Source organism: Lytechinus variegatus, chromosome 1 (genome assembly GCF_018143015.1).
Source record: "Lytechinus variegatus isolate NC3 chromosome 1, Lvar_3.0, whole genome shotgun sequence".
Classification (NCBI taxonomy): Eukaryota; Metazoa; Echinodermata; class Echinoidea; order Temnopleuroida; family Toxopneustidae; genus Lytechinus; species Lytechinus variegatus.
The window spans coordinates 13,892,949-13,915,730 of record NC_054740.1 but is presented as its reverse complement, the minus strand read 5'-3'; the positions used below and the strand labels follow the sequence as shown (position 1 = coordinate 13,915,730).

Sequence of the window (22,782 nt, the reverse complement as noted above, 5' to 3'; positions counted from 1 at the left end):
GCTTCTGCCGTTCCTGTGCACTGCTAAACAAGGAATTCCTGCCAGCTCACAGACTCAACGTGTTGATCGGTTAGCCCCAATAATGCATGCTCCTCGTCTTTGATTTTCTCTTCCTTTTTAAACTAATGAGCAGGCATGATAATACCGAATCTGTCACATTCCTATGCAGTAATTTAAAATGACAAGGCATGAAACTTCAATAAAATTGACCTAGCGACTTACAAGCTGAAAATGATTTGATTGTAAAAATTATTTGTACCTTTCCTTTACAACATTGCAACTTCGAAAAATTTGTTTGAAGTAATTTGTCTATCCACTGCTCAGTCACAACAAATTTTATCTTTGACGAATCACATAGATTAGATATCAACAAGAAAGTGAGCAAAAAGCGAAACCTCGCGATGTAGTTTTCAAGATCGCTTTGCCTTGTTAAACTGGTTTTAACATAAGTGAGGACACATCCATTCTTCAGGAAGCGATCTTCACACATTTGAGCATGCTACTCCACACGACAGGTGCAGAATGCCTCTGCTAAAGTTTTGAATTTCGCGCGAAAATGTGTCACCCCACTGAGAGCGATTCCGTAGCAACAAGATTGCTTTACGTGACGTGATTTTTAAAACCACTTTCGTGTGATCAAGTGGGAACGCTAGCAAAGCGAATTTCCAAACTGGTTTCCAAAATTGCTTTCCAGTAAACCAGTTTTAAAAAGCATAGTGAGAACGGCCTAAAAGGCCACCTGTTAGTTTTTAGCTCACTGCTCAAGAATGGTAGGGCCATCTTGGATTACTGTTTGAGGAGTATTTGAGATAGTTCCTTAGCAAAGATATAAGTAAGCTTTAGATCGTATGCGACTCCAACGTAGTCCTAGTTCACCAGAAGTGGTGACACCGCTCGTTCAGTATCACGTTCGTACATTGATGAAAACAGTTTCGATTTAAGTCGACGTACCCGTACCACGCCACATACCAGCATGATAGCGAGCGCGCCCTTGGTTGATAAAAAATTACCGACACTGTCAACACATGCATGTCCTATAAGTGTCGGACAGTTAATCTGGAAAGGTTACTAGCGCGCCGTTGGACGATGCTCTGCCGGGGAATCAGGTGTAGCATCACGCTACGAACTAGTGGGGCGACATTTGCACTCTTGCACTCTTGCGCAAAAAGCCGAAAAACATGTACAGTTGTTTGGAAATAGAACATCAATTACCTATCAGATATGTAGTGTCTGAAAACAGGACATACTAAATGTAATGGAAAAGCTGGTAGCAAGCAGTAATTTGCAGTTTACCAGCCCTGCGGAATCAACGAAATTCAAATGTTGATGCGACTTCATTCATGTATGCTAAGCTTGGATGACGTCATCATGTACGAACTAGCGCTCGTTCAAGCACTACGACACCGAACCCTCAACTATGAGTCACAGATTTGGGCAGTGAACAAGAAGGCTCATCACAGATTACCAGGGTAGGAATCAATTATTGGGGGGGGCTACTTTTTTTTTAACATTGGGGATACCACTGAATATCTTGGGGCTACTTTTTTATCGCATATCAGCAATTACCTTTTGACATTCTGAGACTCACTGTGACACCTAAAAGCTCAGAACAATTTTTAACTGTAATTACTGTATACATGTAAGTTTGCATTTTGGTTGAGGATTTGTTCAAATACATGTAGACTCAAAGATCACTTAGTCTATATGATATTATTAAAGAAAAGAGTTCACCATATATGAATTACCAGGCTTGTTTATTCTTTAGTGTTTTTTTTTTCAATTTGTTTCCCCTCCACAGGGATTTTATTATTATTCAAACATAACAAGATATCTTTTCAATGACAAATCAAATTAATAACAACGAAATACAGTACAACAGTAATTGCAACAAATATATAAATTGAACTGTCAGGTTCACATAATAGTAAACAATTTAAGAAACAAGCGAGGAGTAAATGAACAATAATATTCATATGTATAATTGTACATGGAAAGGGAACTGAACAGATCACTTCATGTTGTCTCAACTCTGAATAGTGATATCAGCCCTGAGTAACACAGTGCATATCTACAGGTCATTAAAATGCAAATTAGGCTGACTAGTTCTAAAATTTCTAATGGATAATGTCAGTCTACTCTAGATCTATTAATCAACAACTAATCATGTTTCTACTGCTTTACATTAAATGGATATAATTGGAATTATAAAAAAGGTGACCTTATATTTACCCCACACTCGCCTATATCAAAACAAGTCAAAGTTTAGATGTTTCTTATGTAAATTATTATGCGCTTCCCCCAATTTCTGAGAATGGGAGACTTTGCAAGATCTGACGTTTTCAAAATGGGAGAACTGACCCTGCAAGCATCAATTTTTCCCTGGAAGACTGGAGATGATGGATCAAAGTGAAAACGCATGCTAGACCAACTCATCAGTTTGCTACTCTCTGGAGCTAATTTAGCATTATTAGAGCCCTCTGAAAGTAAAAATACCCCCATAAGGCAAATCCATGTGAAAAGCCACAGCTTGGCAAACCAAGATTTGATGCATGAAATATGCCCTGTAACATGAAAGGATACAATCGATTGTACAAGGACAATGCAAGCAAAACTGTAAGTCAACACCACAGCAAAGTATAGAACTTACAATTAATTCCAAAATACTTGCGGTAGGAATTTATTCCTCCAAATGAAGCGGGTAACAGCTGATCTGCTAACATAAAGCTGGGCTAATTTATGCTGCATTACTGTAGAGTGCTTATAGACATCTGATAAAGCAAATGTTAAGCAAGTATAATCATTATTATCATACCTACAGGTTCTGGTAACATAAACTCGGGTGGTTCTCCATGAAGTCTACAGTGAACAATGAACAAATCAAGCACGCATATTAATCAAATCTTGTGCGATACGCCCCAGGTAAGATCTTATGTGTCTTAAATCTGGAGATAAATCCTATGTATACAGATCAGATGATGCTTTCCCATCGATTATCAATGCTTTCCTAAGGTGACGCAGGATCTCCTGATTCTCTTCCATTTGAAGAGAATATTATTACCAGATATACATGTAAGCACAATCTATTCAAAACATCACGAAAAGCAGAGAGGGGAGTAATCAGGGCTAATTGACAAATCAGTGGACACAATTTCAGGGTGTTGCTGCGAAACTCACTCTATAACATACTTTACGTCGCTATCTGACAAATCTAATAAAGTGTCTAGCATTGTACATGTGGGCGGAATCTGATTTGTTGCAAGCCCGTAAAGAGTTTTGCCCTCAAATAACTACACATAGTCAATGTCAAGGAGAGCACCGATCCAATATCCATCTAAGAAATAAAATGAAAGATCTTTTTTTAAGCTAAAAAAGAAAGAGAAAAAAGTGACATTCCGATAAAGTAGGATAGATATTTGCCTATATCGCAATTCCAAAAAAGAAACTTTAAAGTCTTAGCATGGAGTGTCTGTCACAGTGGAAGTGAGATTGTATTCACTTATTTTGTTTCTATGGATACAGGAGGAAAGTAGAAGTGCCATCGTGTGGTGTTGTATAGGGGTGTATGTGAAGATTAGTAATAGGAGATAAAGAAGAGATTAAATTTCGAGTGTGAAAGGGTCTTCACATTATGACATGTGTGCACTAGGTGTGACCAAGGTTAATCTTTATAGTGTGAAAGTGGTTTGTCTACAATATTGGAGCTAGTTTGAATACATACCTCATTTCTTTCAGCCGAGGAAAGGCTTTTCAAAGTAAATTCTTAGTTTTATTCAGCCCAGGATGGGCATTGTTTGAAGGAAATATCCAGGTGGTTAAATACAAATTAGATTTAATCATGCTCCTTGCACTGGGCAAGTAGTAAGGATTTTTGAGACAGACACACCTAGCCTATAGAGGAGACAGGTACCTTTTCCAAGGGCCTCTTTGACTTTTTTTCGACATGAGTTTCTCTACATGAGTTATTAATTTCAAGAGTTTGTTTTCAAGTGATTTCAAGGCAAAAGGAAAGACCTGCAATTGTAATGACAGGCAAATTCTTCATTACGATGAATTTTCTCAAGCATTTATAAAGAGCACCAACGGTGAGTTAATTCTCATAATTATCTTGAGATTTGGAAGTAATTAAATAAATGTGTATGTTTCTAAGTGTGACAATAAAACAGGTCACGATAAAGCGTTAATTGAAATGTATTAATTAAGTAATTATATTGAGTAAAGTCTTATCTTTGAACTTTGAACAATGTGTCACTTTAAGTCAGAATCTTGGAAGTCTTAAAATAGAAGAACTTTGTAAGAATGTATACAAATATGAGAGTATTAAAGATGAACTGCATTATTTGTGTGAACCATTTTAGATAGATTATTAGTTAATCAAGAACCGCATAGTAGAAATTGTTTATGAAATCTATTTTTAGATGGCACGTAGTCTGGGGCAGGAGACACACCCCATCCAACTCTGATCCAACTACCAGTAAACTCAGCACTCAGGAGTCATGTACGATCATCACGACACAGCTTCGTCTTAACTACATAAAGGATTCTCAACGTCAAATCTTCAAGCGGTGACGTATGACATTTGATCAATTGAGAGAGTGACACAACTATGAAACATTTGGAACGATTTTGAGCGGTGTCATTTTGAGAGACTATAAATCCATCTTAGTTTGTGAGAGTTATAATGCGGTTCGTTTTTCAAGTTTAAAAAGGTTCATTTCGTAAATCAGTTTGTTGTTATATATTTTTGTTTTAGGTTTGTACTCTGGTATATTATAAAGTCATAGAAGAATAGTAAAACAAACTTTGGATTGATGTTTGTTTGTAATCTGGTGTATTGAGAAGAAAAGGGTAGCAAGACAAGACTTATGAATAATTAAATACATCAGTATTGGTGATAGAACATAGATCTTTTGAGTCTGTTAGTTTTTTTTTTGTTTATCTTTGATGAGTGAATTTGCAAAGTATAGTTATTTTCATGTGACAATTTTTGGGGGCTTGTCCGGGAGCTAAGATTCACTCATCAGTCACATGAAAATGTTTTTCATTAATCTTGAGGCAAATTTATAGTTATAGGGATTAGTCATAGGAATTAGGTAGTAAACATTACAGATTAAGGAAGTGATAGAATTTGAATTGTTTTGTAAAGGTTGGTGTGTCTGAACCAAAGTCCTTGTTAGATTTTTGTTTGTATGGAAGTTTGAAATGGATCCAGAAAAATATTTGAGGGTTGGTCAAGCTCTTGGGTTTAGTGGAAAAGAACTCCAAGATTATGTAGAAAAAGAACAGAAAGATGCTCAGAGAGACGCGAGAGGTGAGAGAGCGGAATTGTTAGAATTGAAGAGACAGGAGAAAGAGATATTAGAACTACAATTGGAATTAGCAAAGGCTAAGCAGGATGGTACTTCAGACCCAGGAGGTCAGTCTAGTAGTAATCGAAGTTCGGCTAGGACCCCTAAACTCCCAGCATTTAATGATGGAAAAGATGATATTGATGCGTATTTGCATCGTTTTGAGAGATATGCGATAGGGCAAGGTTGGAAGAAAGAAGATTGGGCAATGAATTTAAGCGCCCTTTTGAGTGGAAAGGCTCTAGATGTTTATTCTCGTTTACCAGATAGGGATGCTAGTGACTTTGATGAACTTAAGGCAGCCTTACTGCAGAGATATGATTATACAGCAGAGGGATTTCGGAATAAGTTATTCACTAGTAAACCAGAAGCGGGTGAGACTGGTCACCAATATGCAGCCAGAATTGGGAAGTATTTTGATAGGTGGATAAAGTTAGCTGGAATAAAGGAGAATTTCGTAGAGTTGAGAGATCTCATAATAAAGGGACAATTTGTAGATGGTTGTAGTAAAGAACTGTCACTCTTCCTTAGGGAAAGACAACCTTCTGATTTAGAGACTACCGCTGAACTAACAGAACAATACTTAACAGCCCGTGGGGGTATGTTCACTCAGTCAGGTTCTAGACAAATCAGAAACCAGGATAGATTTGTAAAGAAACCCGAAGGTAAGATTTATAACTCAGAACCCAAAGGTGCTTTCGCAAATCAACCAATTGAATGTTACAATTGCCACAGAAATGGACACTTAGCCAGAAATTGTACAGTAAAACCTATGACTAACACTCAAACCAGTCCTAACATGCCAAAGACATGTTATTTGTGTCACAAACCGGGACACTTCGCAAGGAATTGTAATTACAATCGACCTAGACTAGGTGCTGCTTTTTCTAATATGAACCAAACTATTGATAGCAATGCAAGTCCACATATGCAGCAGTTTAGGACATACCCAGAGCAATCTAGGTCACTGTCTGCAGAAGCCCCACCATTTAGGACAGATCAAGGTCATGCTATGTCTTATGTGCCCAACGAGCTTAGGACAAATAATTATGAATACTTACCAGGCCAACCAAGTTTAAATGACCAATCATCCCACACAGATGTTAGATTCGACCCAGTAGCATCATGTATGGAGATAAATGATTCACCGCAATCACTCCATTCTTGTTGTTTGCCAGATAACCAAGATCACATCACCCTTCAATGTGGTCATTCACTTCCAATTGTAAGTGCCGCATGTAATAGCAAAGTAAATATAGATAAACGAATGCCAGTAACAAAAGGTATTGTTGGAAATAAACAGGTCTCAGTACTTCGGGACAGCGGCTGCAGCAGTGCTGTGATCCGTCAAAGTTTGGTACTTCCAGAACAAATGACAGGTAAGGAAACCACATGTATTTTAATAGATGGGACTGTAAGGAAAGTTCCAGTTGCAAGAATCCATGTTGATACACCCTACTTAGTCAAAACAATTGATGTACTTTGCATGAAGAACCCCTTGTACGATCTTATTCTAGGTAACGTGCAAGACATCCTCCCTCCAGATCACCCAGACCTCAATTGGACTCCAACGACACAGGCAAATGCTGTTCAAACTAGGAATCAAGTCAAGAATGAAGGTAAACCACTTCGACCACTTAAAGTTCCTAAACCCTTACAGGATGTTGTCACTCCAGAGAAACTTAAGGACGCTCAGCAGACTGACGAATCACTTCGTCGTGCTAGAGAACTAGCAGATTCCCAACAAGAGAAAACTAATAATCGAAATGCAACTTCTTCCTATTATTACAGAGATGGTATATTATTTCGCAAGTTTCATTCCCCTAATGTTGAACATGACAGTGTCTTCCACCAGGTAGTTGTGCCCAAGTCACTTCGAACTCGAGTGATGCGCCTAGCTCATGAAACCTTATTTGGAGGCCACCAAGGTGCCAAGAAGACTACTGACAAAATATTAACCAATTTCTTTTGGCCAGGAATCACCTCTGATGTCACCAGGTATTGTCAATCATGTGACGTATGCCAACGCACCCTACCGAAAGGTAAAGTAACCAGGGTTCCTCTCGGTACCATGCCACTAATAGAAATTCCATTTCAACGTATTGCAGTTGATATTGTAGGTCCAATACAGCCCATGACAGAACGCCGGAACAGATACATCCTCACCATCGTAGACTACGCAACTCGGTATCCAGAGGCCATACCACTACCAAGTATCGAAGCTGAACGGGTAGCTGAAGCCTTAGTAAGTGTATTCACAAGAGTAGGTATTCCTAGTGAAATGCTAACTGATCAAGGCTCTCAGTTTACGTCTGAAGTAATGAACCATATCAGTAGACTTCTCTCTATCAAACAGATAACCACTTCACCATATCATCCCATTGCCAATGGATTAGTGGAACGTTTCAACGGCACACTGAAACAGATGCTGAAACGCATGTGCGCTGAACGTCCATCAGATTGGGACAGGTACGTTGAACCTTTGCTTTTTGCCATTAGAGAATCTCCACAGGAAAGCTTGGGCTTTTCTCCTTTCGAACTTCTTTACGGCAGGAAGGTTCGTGGACCAATGGCGATCTTGAAAGAACTATGGACAGGTAATGTGGACGTAGCCGAAACCAAGACAACATATGAGTATGTATTAGAATTAAGAAACAGGTTAGAAGAGACATGCCAGGAAGCTCATCGATCACTCCAGAAGTCAGCTACTCGCTACAAGAAACAGTACGACAAGAAGAGTAAGGTACGTTCCTTTGTACCAGGTGACAAAGTCCTTCTCTTACTCCCCACAGATCGAAGCAAACTACTCCTTCAGTGGAAAGGACCTTTCAACGTGATTGCCAAAATCGGTGCATCTGACTACCGGATAGATCTGAATGGCAAGACGAAGGTCTTTCATATCAACCTTCTGAAGAAGTATAACGTACGACAAGACGAGGTAAGTTCTCTTTCTCACCCACTAATGACCCTCACAGAACCAGAGATAGTTGCTACCGCCGTCATAGAATGCGAAGAGGATACAACAGAGACATCTCTTTCTAACAAAGCTTTACTCCAACCATTTCCTCTTGATTCACAGGAAACCGTAGCCGATGTGACGATCAACCAAGATCTAACCTCTACCCAAAGGAAAGAAATTAATCAAATACTAACTGAATTTCAAGATACCCTTACAGATCTTCCAGGCCGGACTACACTAGGTCACCATGACATCAAACTGACAGAGGATGAACCACGCAGGAGCAAACCATACCCCATTCCTCACGCTCTCCGACAGACAGTCAAAGATGAAGTACAGAAAATGCTTGCACTTGGAGTAATTGAACCCTCTAACAGTCCATTTGCTTCTCCCATAGTGTTAGTTAAGAAACCGGATGGCAGTAACAGATTCTGCGTTGATTACCGCAGGCTCAATCAAATCACAGTCTTTGACGCCGAACCAATCCCTGACCAAGAAGAACTCTTCACCAAGTTATCACATGCCAGGTATTTCACCAAATTAGACCTCAGTAAGGGCTACTGGCAGGTCCCCATGTCAGAGTCAGCCAAGCACCTTACTGCGTTCCTAACACCCGATGGTTTATTTCAGTTCACCATGATGCCGTTTGGCTTAGTCAATGCCCCGGCGACTTTCAGTAGACTTATGAGGAAAGCCCTCGAGGGTCTCCATGGAACAATCAATTACATAGATGATATACTAATCTATTCCTCCACTTGGTCAGAACATGTACAGGCACTGAAAGAGCTTTTCCAGCGACTCCGTGCTGCTAACCTCACTGCCAAACCAAGTAAGTGTCATGTAGCTCAAGAACAGGTAGAATTCCTAGGACATGTCATAGGTAAAGGTGAACTAGCACCAAGACCGCAGAAGGTAACTGCAATCAACGAAATCAGTAAGCCTCAAACTAAGAAACAGTTGAGATCATTCCTAGGTACTACAAATTACTATCGTAAGTTCATTCCGAACTACTCGGCAATCGCCGCCCCCTTGACTGACAAGTTGAAAAACAGTGAACGAAATCAGGTAATATGGGGAGAGAATGAAGAGCAAGCTTTCCATACTCTCAAGTCCAAATTGAGTAATTTTCCCATATTACGACTTCCCGACCTCACAAAGAAATTTGTGTTGAGAACAGATGCATCCGACAACGGCATAGGCGCCGTTTTGTTACAAAAGCATGCTAACGAGAAATTCCCAGTCGCATATGCTAGTAGAAAGTTGAAGGATAGTGAAAAGGATTACGCCGTGATCGAAAAAGAATGTTTGGCGATCATTTGGGCCGTCAAGAAGTTTGAGACATATCTCTATGGAAACCAGTTCGATCTCGAAACCGATCACCAGTCCTTAACGTACATTCATCGTACTAAAGTAGCCAACCCAATGGTCATGCGATGGGCACTAGCTTTGCAGCCCTATCGATTTCGACTAGTGTCAATAAAAGGTAGTGATAACGTAGGGGCAGATCTCCTCAGCCGCTTGTAAATAAATTAAGGAACGTCGGGAAATGACACAAGTTTAAAAAAAAGTGTCTTCTTAACGTTAATTGAAAATAGGTTGAGAAACAAATGTGAAAAATAAAATTCCCAGAATAAAGCTCATTTGGGATTTATTTTCAGAATTAATGAAGAAAATGACAAATTAAAGCAGTGTCATGAAAAAAGATAAAGTAGATTTTGTTATTTGGTACATTTGATAAATATGTGTCATTATTTTTCTTTTGAGACCTAAATGATAATTTTATTGTGAAATAAGCATATGATGCAAAAAGGACGAATTAATGCTTATCTTTCTAAATTAGTGAATACAATTTTAGATTGGGGGGTAAAATGTCACAGTGGAAGTGAGATTGTATTCACTTATTTTGTTTCTATGGATACAGGAGGAAAGTAGAAGTGCCATCGTGTGGTGTTGTATAGGGGTGTATGTGAAGATTAGTAATAGGAGATAAAGAAGAGATTAAATTTCGAGTGTGAAAGGGTCTTCACATTATGACATGTGTGCACTAGGTGTGACCAAGGTTAATCTTTATAGTGTGAAAGTGGTTTGTCTACAATATTGGAGCTAGTTTGAATACATACCTCATTTCTTTCAGCCGAGGAAAGGCTTTTCAAAGTAAATTCTTAGTTTTATTCAGCCCAGGATGGGCATTGTTTGAAGGAAATATCCAGGTGGTTAAATACAAATTAGATTTAATCATGCTCCTTGCACTGGGCAAGTAGTAAGGATTTTTGAGACAGACACACCTAGCCTATAGAGGAGACAGGTACCTTTTCCAAGGGCCTCTTTGACTTTTTTTCGACATGAGTTTCTCTACATGAGTTATTAATTTCAAGAGTTTGTTTTCAAGTGATTTCAAGGCAAAAGGAAAGACCTGCAATTGTAATGACAGGCAAATTCTTCATTACGATGAATTTTCTCAAGCATTTATAAAGAGCACCAACGGTGAGTTAATTCTCATAATTATCTTGAGATTTGGAAGTAATTAAATAAATGTGTATGTTTCTAAGTGTGACAATAAAACAGGTCACGATAAAGCGTTAATTGAAATGTATTAATTAAGTAATTATATTGAGTAAAGTCTTATCTTTGAACTTTGAACAATGTGTCACTTTAAGTCAGAATCTTGGAAGTCTTAAAATAGAAGAACTTTGTAAGAATGTATACAAATATGAGAGTATTAAAGATGAACTGCATTATTTGTGTGAACCATTTTAGATAGATTATTAGTTAATCAAGAACCGCATAGTAGAAATTGTTTATGAAATCTATTTTTAGATGGCACGTAGTCTGGGGCAGGAGACACACCCCATCCAACTCTGATCCAACTACCAGTAAACTCAGCACTCAGGAGTCATGTACGATCATCACGACACAGCTTCGTCTTAACTACATAAAGGATTCTCAACGTCAAATCTTCAAGCGGTGACGTATGACATTTGATCAATTGAGAGAGTGACACAACTATGAAACATTTGGAACGATTTTGAGCGGTGTCATTTTGAGAGACTATAAATCCATCTTAGTTTGTGAGAGTTATAATGCGGTTCGTTTTTCAAGTTTAAAAAGGTTCATTTCGTAAATCAGTTTGTTGTTATATATTTTTGTTTTAGGTTTGTACTCTGGTATATTATAAAGTCATAGAAGAATAGTAAAACAAACTTTGGATTGATGTTTGTTTGTAATCTGGTGTATTGAGAAGAAAAGGGTAGCAAGACAAGACTTATGAATAATTAAATACATCAGTATTGGTGATAGAACATAGATCTTTTGAGTCTGTTAGTTTTTTTTTTGTTTATCTTTGATGAGTGAATTTGCAAAGTATAGTTATTTTCATGTGACAGTGTCAAAGGCATGAAACATGTTAAAATCATCTGTTTAAAAAGGTTTTCAAAAGATTTTTTTTTAACAGGGAGAGAAAGTATTGGCATACATGAAAACGCGATCCTACAGACTGGACAAATTGAATTGCAAAACACAATGTATAAATGCCTACTGCCACTGCTCATGCTTCTATGGATCCCACTAACCACTCATCAATCTAGCTTGTACTACATGTAAGTCTCCCTTCGCGCCTTGTACCATTGCATTAAAAAACAGTAGGGTCGCATCCCTTTTTTTATTTCAAAGAGTATAAAGGCAATGGGAAAGCATTATTTGTGATATATATAAACTAATTATGAAATGCTTTATAAAGTGGTGTCTGTGATGTCTTCAAATAGGCCTAGGAATCAAAATATCAAAAAAATATCTAATAGGTGGTTTCAAACCACATTGATCATAAGAATCCCCGTTGAATTACAAGAACTTTTTTATAGTAAAAGATACCCATTAATTTTACTGCATTCACACCGCCCTGAAACATACCATTTGGAATAAGTTCCTGAAGTTACGAGCATGCGCCGTATGGTCTGATAAGCAACTGAAACTTGGAGTCAGGATAAACATCCCTTTTCATGGGCCGCGAAATGGTTTTGAACGTTAGGTAGGGGAGCTGACCACGCAAAAAATCACAATCGCATGGTCATTTTTACATTTTTGTACATGTGTTAAGGGAAAAAAGTGGGGGAGGGGGCTATAAAGCCATCCAAGCCCCCCCCCCACATTCCAGTTTCCGCAGCCCCTGCCTTTTCTTCACTGAACACTACTTGATTTAAGTAAAACACACAATTTTGTACACCCTATACCCTTTTTGTGAATTCCTGGCCATGTGGATCGGATGCGACTTATCTCAAGTCACGAAAGACAGACAAAAAGAATAAGCTGCACTCGCAATTTTCTGTTTGTACTCAACTTACACATGAGCCACACTCCATATCATTTGTAATTCATGAACATGATTCCCAAACGATGGCGCTAATTCTACGGCAGAGCTATTGTTTCCATGCAAAGGCACTGCATCGAAGAGTTTGATGATATGCCGTTTCCTATAATGTAAACTATTTCTAAATTCATGGACGCAATTTCTGAAGTATAATAAAGTATAATATGTGCACGCTGTGTAATCACAGTGTAACTTCCAGCAGTCCACGGAAAATTGGTGTCAAAGGAATTCTTGTATCTCATCTTCTATTCAACTTTACAACTTCAAATTTTGATAAAATGAAGAAGAAAATCACTCTTACATAAGCTAATTTTCTACTTTTTGCTTTTTGAAGATCAATTCAAGAAATTCTTGTCGCTTATTCAACTTCCCAAATTCAAATTTTAATAGTGTGCAGAAGAGAAATTACTTTTTTAGATTTTTCAAAAGCTAATTTTCTATTTACTGCTTTTTCTAGAGATCAAAGTACTATTTTAGGCTATTTTTAGAGAACCTTCTCTGGCAACTTATTGTTGGTTTTGAGGTGGCTTGTCACATATAGGCATCAATAATAACCACATAACCAAATTTCTAATGGACACATATCCACTCCAAGGAATGCTCAAAGCACCTGACAATTAAATATAAATTCAACATGACAAATAGTAAATTAGAAAAAATATATATCAATCATACATTAGTTTAAGAAATTACACTATAATTCATAAAGAGAGGGGTTTATTAATGTTCATGTAATGAGACATGAGGTTTACAAGTTTGTTTGGAATGACTGAAGAGAGGATGAGATTTGAACTATGTGGGGAAAGTAAGTTCCAGAGACGTGGTGCAGCAGCTAAGAATGCTCTGTCACCCCATATCCTCTTTGTTCTGGGTTCTTGACAAGCAAAGACCGGTATGAGTAGTAGAAGAGGGATGAATGAGAGAGAAGAGAAGATATAAGAAGGAGCAAGGTTATCAAGTGAACCAATGGGTTTTATCATATGAAGTATGGTAGTGGATTGTATTACCAAACACTTTTCAGGAATCCAATCATATCAAACACAACATTGACATAAAATTCATAAAACTTTCACCATAAGTACACAAACACTTTAAAAATAAAAATATGTAACAATTTTGCCGAAATCCTTTTTCTTTTCTACCATATCAGCTTCCAATCAGACCCCTCTTCGCATGTGAAAAATTTCATTCACTCAAAAAATGGCATTGTATTTACCAAACGTGTTTTCTGTGGGGAATGTTGAGAAAACATCAAAGTCACTGATGACCTATTTTTATATTATCTTATTTTGAGAATATAAAGACTTTGAAAATACATTTTTGACCATATTTCGTCATCTTTCTATTCAAGTTCCCATTGGGAGGATGTTGCAAAGTTCTGAACTTATGAAATTAATTTCTGACGCGTATGATGCAAGCGTTCGGTAATACAAGGCTGGTCTGTGATACAATCACACTGTAAAAAACCTGTGGTGTTAAAGCTGACACCAGTTGGTGTTAATAAAGGACCACACCTTCAGGTGTTAAAATTACACACTAGAGATACACTAGAGATTGTATACACACTAATAACACCAAAGAGTGTAAATGTAACAACCAAAGGTGTTATAATACACCTATAGGTGTTAAACTAACACTGTCAATTTTACACCAGTGTGGACCTCTATGTACACCGGTTAACACCACAGTTTTTGCTGCACACTCACTATACATACCGGTAAATGTCTGAGTAATGAGATAACACTGTCTGAGGTATATAAGATATGGCCTTGCTGGGAGAAGACAATCATAAAACCATCCAGAGCTTCTAACATCAGTTGGCTGAATTCATCATCGGACAGGAAGGACGGTTTCCAGTTCTCGTTGATGGCATTCTTCTCTGATTTCATCACCATATCTGCAGACACAAGGGAAGGACAAAAATATGAGATTTTTTTTCTTAAATAAAGAAATAAATAATAGCAACACTAATATCAATTTTTTTTGTAGTACAATTTCGTTTACCCATTGAATAGCAATATCACAACACTCGCGCTGGTCAAAATTTGTATCTGCCACTGTACCAACAATGCATAGCATCCTTTCTATTCGGATCTATGCGGGTACACAAAATATTTTGACAAACACATTTAACATGAATACATCCTCACCTGTCACATTATTAGCATTATTTTACGGTTAAATGAAATTTCATCGATAATTTTACTGATTTCTTCGGACGGCCGTACAAATTTAGCTTTGTCAAATTTGCCAATTTGGATATCGTAAATAAATGTGTAAACATTTTCATCAAAACTCATCAATTTGTGTTTTTAAACCATACAATAATTTTAATAGCTTTTTGATAATATTTTCAAGTGTTTTATGTGTATATTTTATTTATTTCTGGTAAAAAAAGTATTTATATTATGCAAACTTGGGGTGGTTTCAGCCTGTGTATAAATGCACATGGAAGTACTACCGAGAGCAGTTGTTCGTTGCTGACGTCACAATTTTGAACGAACCCTGCAACAATGGCGATCTCCATTCAGAAACTTTGAACGTGAAGAAGCCTAACTTTGAAGAGGTGGTACTCCATACTGGGAAATCGGATTCGGGTATAAGTGGATTCATTTTGAATATCATTACTTATCAATGATATTATGTGGTATTAAATTTGGGGTTTCATTCTCCTTTAACTACCTTCCTTGAACAACAATATTTTGTAACAATGAAAATCACACATATTCCTAGAAGAATCAAACCTCATTTCATATTATGATAAGGAAAATAAGTTGAAGATAATTCATATTTTATAAGAAATATGAAAGAAAATAGCCAAGTTGTGGAATGGCATCATCATTTTCCCTCAAAAGTTTGCATACCGATAAATAGAAATAAACATTTAAATAAGGAAAATCAAAGTACAGTGTGATGCGATACAAGGAATGATATTCAGTTTCCATAATTATCGGAAAATCACTTTCCATCAAAGCCCAACATCTCACATAACTGACAGCTGAGAACTCAACCCTTCTTGCTTCACCCAATTTTCTCCCTTTTATAATTTGGTTGAGAAGAATTCCCTTGTGATCATCACATGATCTGCACATTGTTGGAAACACGAACATCACTATAAAGTGGGAATATTCACATCTACTCAATCTGGAAAAAACATTAGATTACAAGTAATTACATGTATTACACCCAATTATCATATTGAGTTATTCAAGTGAGTTTTCAAATTATTAAGAGTTAATTGCTTTTTAAACAGGAGAAAGGGACTAAGGAGGAGTACAAAACGCACAGGTCTGGGATGTGTGACTCTACAACAACCACCATGACTTAAATTAGAAAAAAATGCAACATCACTGTTTATAGATCGTCTTGCACGCCCCCCCCCCCCCCCCCCCCCCCCCCCCCCCCCCCCGTAAATATAAAATATATCCTGGCAATGCCGCCTCGATCTGCTACAAAAAAAACAAATCGAGTGTCTCCATTTGACCATGAATGTATGTTACCTTCTTTATCTTGTCTTTTAATATTAAGTTTAAGATTTTGATTATGTACCTTTGTTTTTGTAGCGGTTTGAGTGATAGCCTAACCAGAAAGCATACATGTATATGTATTAGAAAAATGATAGTTTTTATCATTTTGAAAAATTCCTTTATTTAAGTGGATATTCTCAGTCAGTGTATAATACAAGTTCCTTGTTTCAATTTTCATACTACCTGGTTTTTTATTCCTTGAGCCAGGTGTGAAACATCCTAACTGTCCGACGCTACAGAAACCTGCAAACTGTCATCACTGCCTAATTAAGGTATACTTAACAATGTACACAGGATGACAAATTTACAGAGATTGTTCAGTAATTCACATTATGCATCCGCATACAGATGCGGGCATCCATTACTGCTATTACATCAAGGGAATCTTAAAGGGGAAATGAACCATGTGTGGTCTCTCATTGACTGTGTGTTATAAATACTAGGGACAGTGATTTTCCGCGATTGCGGAAAACGGACAGAACTCACGGAATCGGCTGTTTGAAACGGAAAGTGGCTTTTCAAATGGAAAACACTTTTTTTCTCAAAATGCACAAAAAAAAGCAACAGAAATTAATCCCAAATCCTCAACAAAATACTAATATCAACTGAAAAAATACGATCTCACTTTGCTTTGCAACAACAATCATGACAATCAACACATCGTAACTACACTCGAGCCTCTCCATCACTCGATCGTATCCAAATTAGTTTACACTCACATCCGCATTGAATGCAGAATACGGCCGTGTGTTGCTGCCCTCTGCGTTCGGTCATAATATAATGATCATGGTGATTCATCAAATCCAAAATGGCGGATATTCGGAAGACGTCGACTGCTCAAAACGATGTCCGAAAAGTCCCCAAATCAGCGATAAAATCCCATTTAACAATAAAATAATGATAATATGAAAGGTGAGAATATATTCATGTTGATCATGTTTCCCTAAATATTTTTTGAGCTCGAATCTCTTCGATTAAAATGGATTTTTAAGCGATGTTAGTACATTGGTAGATGCAAATTTTGAGCAGTGCTAGCATTTTGACATCGCTACTCGTTGCGTATTGGTTTTCTATGTAAACAGAATTGTCAATTTTTCTTGTACACAAAGTCTATGGGGAAACGGAATTTCCGTTTTCAGACATGCTGAAATGGAATTTTGAGATTTTCTGAAACGGAAAAGGCAATTTTTAGAAACGGAAAATCACCGTCCCTAAAATACATAATCTTAAATAATACGTTTTCAGATATCTTCTAATAGTACAGAGTATAAATTAACCTATAATTGTATTTGCATAGAAAAACTATGTTTAGAGAGGAAAAGTAATTGTTTTGCTACTTGGTAACATCATTATTGCGGAATAAATGTATCAAGCAGTTAATTAGCATTATCATTCAAGTGGGTCAATAGGGACAGTGATTTTCTGTTTCAAAAATTGCGCCTTCCGTTTCAGAAAATCGTAAATTCCGTTTCAGCATGTCAGAAAACAGAAATTCCATTTCCCCATAGACTTTGTGTACATGAGAAAGTGACAATTCCGTTTACTCATTCAGAAGCAATATCACAACACTCGTGCTGGTCAAAATTTGTATCTGCCACTTTACCAACAACGCAGTAGAATCCACTCTAATCGGATCTATACGGGTACAAAAAATGTTTTGACAAACACATTTAACATGAATACATCCTCAACTTTCACAATATTGGCATTATTTTACGGTTGAATGAAATTTTATCGATAATTTTTTTTGGGGGGGTTCACATCTTTTGAGCAGTCAACGGCTTTGGCCTATTCGCCATTTTGGATTTCAAGACCGGAATATCGTGCTGTTACATCTTCAAACGTATAGGGCAGCAACACACGACTGTGTTGTTAAAAATCAAATGATGTGTGCATGAGAATGTTTTCGATACAACCGACCCCGCCGCCGGCCAAGGGCCGCGGGCGAGGGGTACCATTGAGTGTGATGGAGTCAAGAGCAGTCAAGATGCGTGGATTGTCATGATTGTAGTGAAGTGAGATCATGTTTTGTGAGGTTTTATGGCCATTTAATATTCATATTTTTTGAGATTTTTTTAGTAATTTCTGTTGCTGTTCAGTGTACTCTGAGGTAAAATGTGTTTTCCCTGATTTTCCATTTGAAATGCCACTTTCCGTTTCAAAAGGCCATTTCTGTGAATTCCGTCCATTTTCAGCGATCACAGAAAATCAATGTCCCTAGGTCAACATTACCAGACTACACTAGCACGATGGGTCAGGAAACTGGCCAGGTATGAGTAGTTGAGGACTCGAGATGGCACTATTGGTTCCTATCTGTTTTGAACTAGCGACAAATTCATCTGGCGAACACTCTTACATGATTCAATTTTTAACCTTCTTGTTTCAATAAATGAACTGAAATTAAAAATAAGATGAAAATCACCTTTCAGAAAGGCAGTGTCAATTTTTATTAACCTTCTTGTTCAATAAGTGAACTGTAATACAGAGATATGATGGTAATTCAAAAAATGCCCCCAACATGGCCAAAGTTCATTGACCTTAAATGACCTTTGAGATAGGTCATGTGACCTGAAACTCGGATGGGATGTTCAAAGATACTTGATTACTCTTATGTCCAAGTTTCATGAATCATATCCATAAACTTTTTAAAGTTATGATGGTAATTCAACAAATACTCCCCACATGGCAAAAGTTCTTTGACATTGATCATGTGACCTGAATTTCGCCAGGAAGTTCAGTGATACTTGATCACACTTATCTAATGTTGTAACCCGCACCCGTTGCGGTACGGGTTAACCTGCCGGTATGCCTCCGATCGCGGGTTGCGGGCCGGGCCGAGTTCATTCTCAAACCCGCAGACCGTCATGCGAAAAAAAGGGAGAAGTAACGACGCATAATAAAAACATTCACAATGAAAATTGAGTTAAGATCATGTGCTTCTTACGTGGCAGATTCTTTTAGAGACGTAGATATTTCCTTTTAAAAAATGCCGGCGTATTTTTGTCTTGTGAACAGGACAGAGTCTGAGACAGTTCAACATAATAAAATACATTGAGTTGCTCTTTCAAAGGCCAGCGCCAGTGCATGCAGCGCAGTCAAAAGCAACCGCATGGGCCAATGAAACTCGATGTTGAGTTTCCCGTCCCATTTTTTCCAGCTCATAATGAGGAACCGATTTCATTATTGTTTTTCAGAAGATGAAAGTTTGACCTTTTGTAACCTTTTAATGCACTTTATTCTGTGGAACTTGAAGCCAGGGAAAATTAATCATTTTTTTTCGGGGGCTCCATTTTCATTTTTTTTGTAATATTTCAGGGGCTCTTTTCAAATACTACGTTTTTGTATTTTGAAGAATACCTGTTTACTTATTAAATTAATTATTACTTGTTGTTTAATATTGTAGGATTTTTAAAGTTTTTTTCATGCTTAAAATCTTGGGTGTGGGTGAGACTATGAGTTGAACTTGGATATAAATGAACTTCTTACTCCATCTAATTCCAGTACTTGGCCATGTAATGAAGGCCCACATACCCTTACTTTTCCTGAAGTTCTTTGAAAACGCAGATCTCCACGAAAATTGCATTTCTCTATGGGGGAGTCTAAATTTGGTGAGAATGAACTCATTAATAACTTAAATATACATGACAATGAAGAAATCATCAAACTTTATTGGCAGTTTTGAATAATATACCCGAAATATAAACTCTGTCTGAAACAGAAAATCGCCATCATTGAGGCCTTTACAGAGCGAATTGTCCCCCAGAGCTCTGGCAGAGAGACAGAGCTCAGACTGGCTAGCTAGCACAAGCGCCAATGCGTACGTGCGTGAGCCTCACGTCGGCCCTCTAAAACAGATTGAGCTTTGTTTGATGATTTTTTGTCTGATATTTACCTCATCCCCTGGTATAAGTTATAATTAGCAAATAAGATCAGTTATTTTGGATGTTACTAGGCCGTATGATAACTCACCAACGCGAGGTTACTAGACTCTGGGATTTATTGAGGTAGCTCAACCATAACTCGAGCGATGTTCGTGCGGGCTCCCTGCACAAACATCCCTCGAGGTATGGTTGAGCATGCAGTGTCATTCCATTCACAAGAAAAAGAAAGAAAGGATTTACAGGTATTTACAAGAGAAGACTTACAAATATGTGACTGAAAAGCTTATATTAATGTTTTATATCAGTTTTGCATCTAGATCTATATCAAAAGAGTAAAACAATGAATTATTTTTAGAATTTGATTTTCAAACGCGGGCGGGCGACGGGAAACTGAACATCAAGTTTTAGCGGCCATATCGAATGAAATACAAAAACAGAAGGAAATAATATGGAGGTAAACGAGAAGAAAAAAATGACTGTATCATTATCCAGGTATTTATTGCAATTTTGATTGCTTTATAGACGAGGTCCCATAGAATTGAATATTGTAATTATGATTGTTGTGAGTCGCCATGTCGACCGACCTGGACTGAAAAACAACATTGCCGATCCTTGCTGGGCAGCCTGGGCTATCGCTAGTTATACATGTACGTTAGCGCGCTGAGCTGCGGCTCGCTAGCTCCGATCCGAGGAGGTAATTGCGTAATGCATGCTTTCAATTCCGAGATCAGATCGCATCCATTTCGTGGTACGAAGTACTTAAGTCACCCCCCAAAAAACATTTTCTCTCCGGAGTAAAAGGCTAATTTGCAAATTGTAAGTAAATTCACTCTAGGCTAGGTAGAAGTTGACATATATTTTCCAGATTTGAGCCTGTATAGTCTGGGGATTGCAGAAATAATATTTTTCATTTTTCAAAGATGAATTGACTTGCGGGTTAAAACCCGACGGGTCAGCGGGTCCCGCTTGCAAATTTTTGGATTATACGGGACGGTACGGTTCGGGTTATCACTTGCGGGTTACCACATTACTTATGTCCAAGCTTTATGAACTAGACCAATAAACTTTCAAAGTTATGATGGTAATTCAACCGATACCCCCATTATGGACAAATTTCATTCACCTTTGACCTTGGCCATGTGACCTGAAATGCTCACAGGATGTTCAGTGATACTTGATTACTCTTTATGTCCAAGTTTATGAACTAGACCAATAAACCTTCAAAGTTACGATGGTAATTCAACAAATACCCCCAATTTGGCCAAAGTTCACTGACCCTAAATGACCTTTGACCTTAATCATGTGACCTGAAACTTGCACAGGATGTTCAGTGATACCTTATAATGCCTATGTCCAAGTTTCATGAACTAGGTCCATATATTTTTTCTAAGTCATGATGACATTTCAAAAACTTAAACTTAGGTTAAGATTTTGTTGTTGATTCCCCCAACATGTTTAAGTTCATTGACCCTAAATAACCTTTGACCTTAATCATGTGACCTGAAACTCAGGCAGGATGTTCAGTAATACTTGATAAACCTTAAGTCCAAGTTTCATGAACTAGGTCCATACACTTTCTAAGTTATGCTGTCATTTCAAAAACTTAACATCTGGTTAAGATTTGGTGTTGACGTCGTCGCTGTCGGAAAAGTGGCGCCTCCATGGTCTCACTCTACTATGCAGGTGAGACAAAAATGAAACGCAAAATCTTTATTCAGAAAGGAAGAGTGTTCTTTTTCAAACACAGTAAAAAAAAAAAAGTAGCAAACAGGAGTATTAAAATATGTTTCTGTAGAATTAGAAACTATTAAAGTGAAGCTTGAAAATATTTTGAAAGTTGAACAGATTGGCAATTTACAATAATTTTTTCTGTTTGTTACAAACTTTCTAACTCCCCCAAAATTATAACAAAATGTGAGAAAGAAGAAAAAAAATTCATTAACTGAGAGGCCTCCACACCTTGATTTGATGCAATGGATTAATAGTGCACATTTGTGGAATGGAAAAAAATCAATCAATCTAAAAGGTAAGTCCATTCTAACATTCAAGTGATTTCAAAAGAAAACTGCCCCCCCCCCAAAAAAAAAAAAAAAAAGGCTAATGACAAATTCACTTAACTGCTCTCCGATATGGAATTAACTTTGGGGATTTTGAAATATCAATCAACCAACCAAAAATAATTATCAACACATTGATGGCTTGATTGACTCTTACCACAATTGCTCATTTATAAAAAGAGGAATTTTGCATCTTTAAGGTAAACAACACAGTACTGAACATTTATCTGAATTTTGTATGCCTATATAATTATATGGGAAAAAATAAAACATTCTTTCAGCACTAACATTGAAATAAGATCAACTTTTATTAAATATCATATGGGATTTCATTAAAAGAGAAAATGGAAAAGAAGTCATTACAATCATTAAATACCTCTCAAAGAGGTGTAAAAATATATGAATCAATTATGTAATGTAGAAAACATGTTTTTAATCTTTGCCTGATATTCTGCCATTCTGAACTCTTTGTGTGTTGGGCTATGAACCCCTGTGTGCTGAATTTCTTTCAGGAAGGGAAACAATGCGTTGTTTGCTTGAGCGTAAAATGCAAAGTTCGCACGGCACCTAGTGTGCATACGTGCGAAGTACACATGGAAAGGGTAAAAAAAGGACAAAATACAAAATAATAATAAATTGGATCTTTCCTT

The 22,782-nt window shown here is 37.4% G+C and overlaps 2 protein-coding genes across 4 annotated transcripts in view; one reads left to right on the top strand and one right to left on the bottom strand.

The window, feature by feature from the left end:
- Nucleotides 1-22,782, bottom strand: part of LOC121406469 (circadian locomoter output cycles protein kaput-like) — an 89,742-nt gene that overhangs the window by 41,654 nt on the left and 25,306 nt on the right. For both annotated transcript variants that reach the window (XM_041597483.1, XM_041597491.1), the window contains exon 4: nt 14,383-14,564. In XM_041597483.1, the coding sequence (XP_041453417.1) occupies nt 14,383-14,564 (182 nt within the window). The remainder of the gene's footprint in view (nt 1-14,382; nt 14,565-22,782) is intronic.
- On the top strand, nt 3,468-11,683 carry LOC121406453. Of its 2 annotated transcripts, XM_041597470.1 has the most exons (3): nt 3,468-4,082; nt 4,416-10,788; nt 11,122-11,683. In XM_041597470.1, the coding sequence occupies exon 2, from the start codon at nt 5,200-5,202 to the stop codon at nt 9,826-9,828; it is 4,629 nt and encodes a 1,542-aa protein (XP_041453404.1). In that variant the 5' UTR covers nt 3,468-4,082; nt 4,416-5,199; the 3' UTR covers nt 9,829-10,788; nt 11,122-11,683. The 2 variants fall into 2 exon arrangements, with proteins under 2 accessions (XP_041453404.1, XP_041453407.1); XM_041597473.1 differs by lacking the exon at nt 3,468-4,082 and having other exon boundaries at nt 4,304-10,788.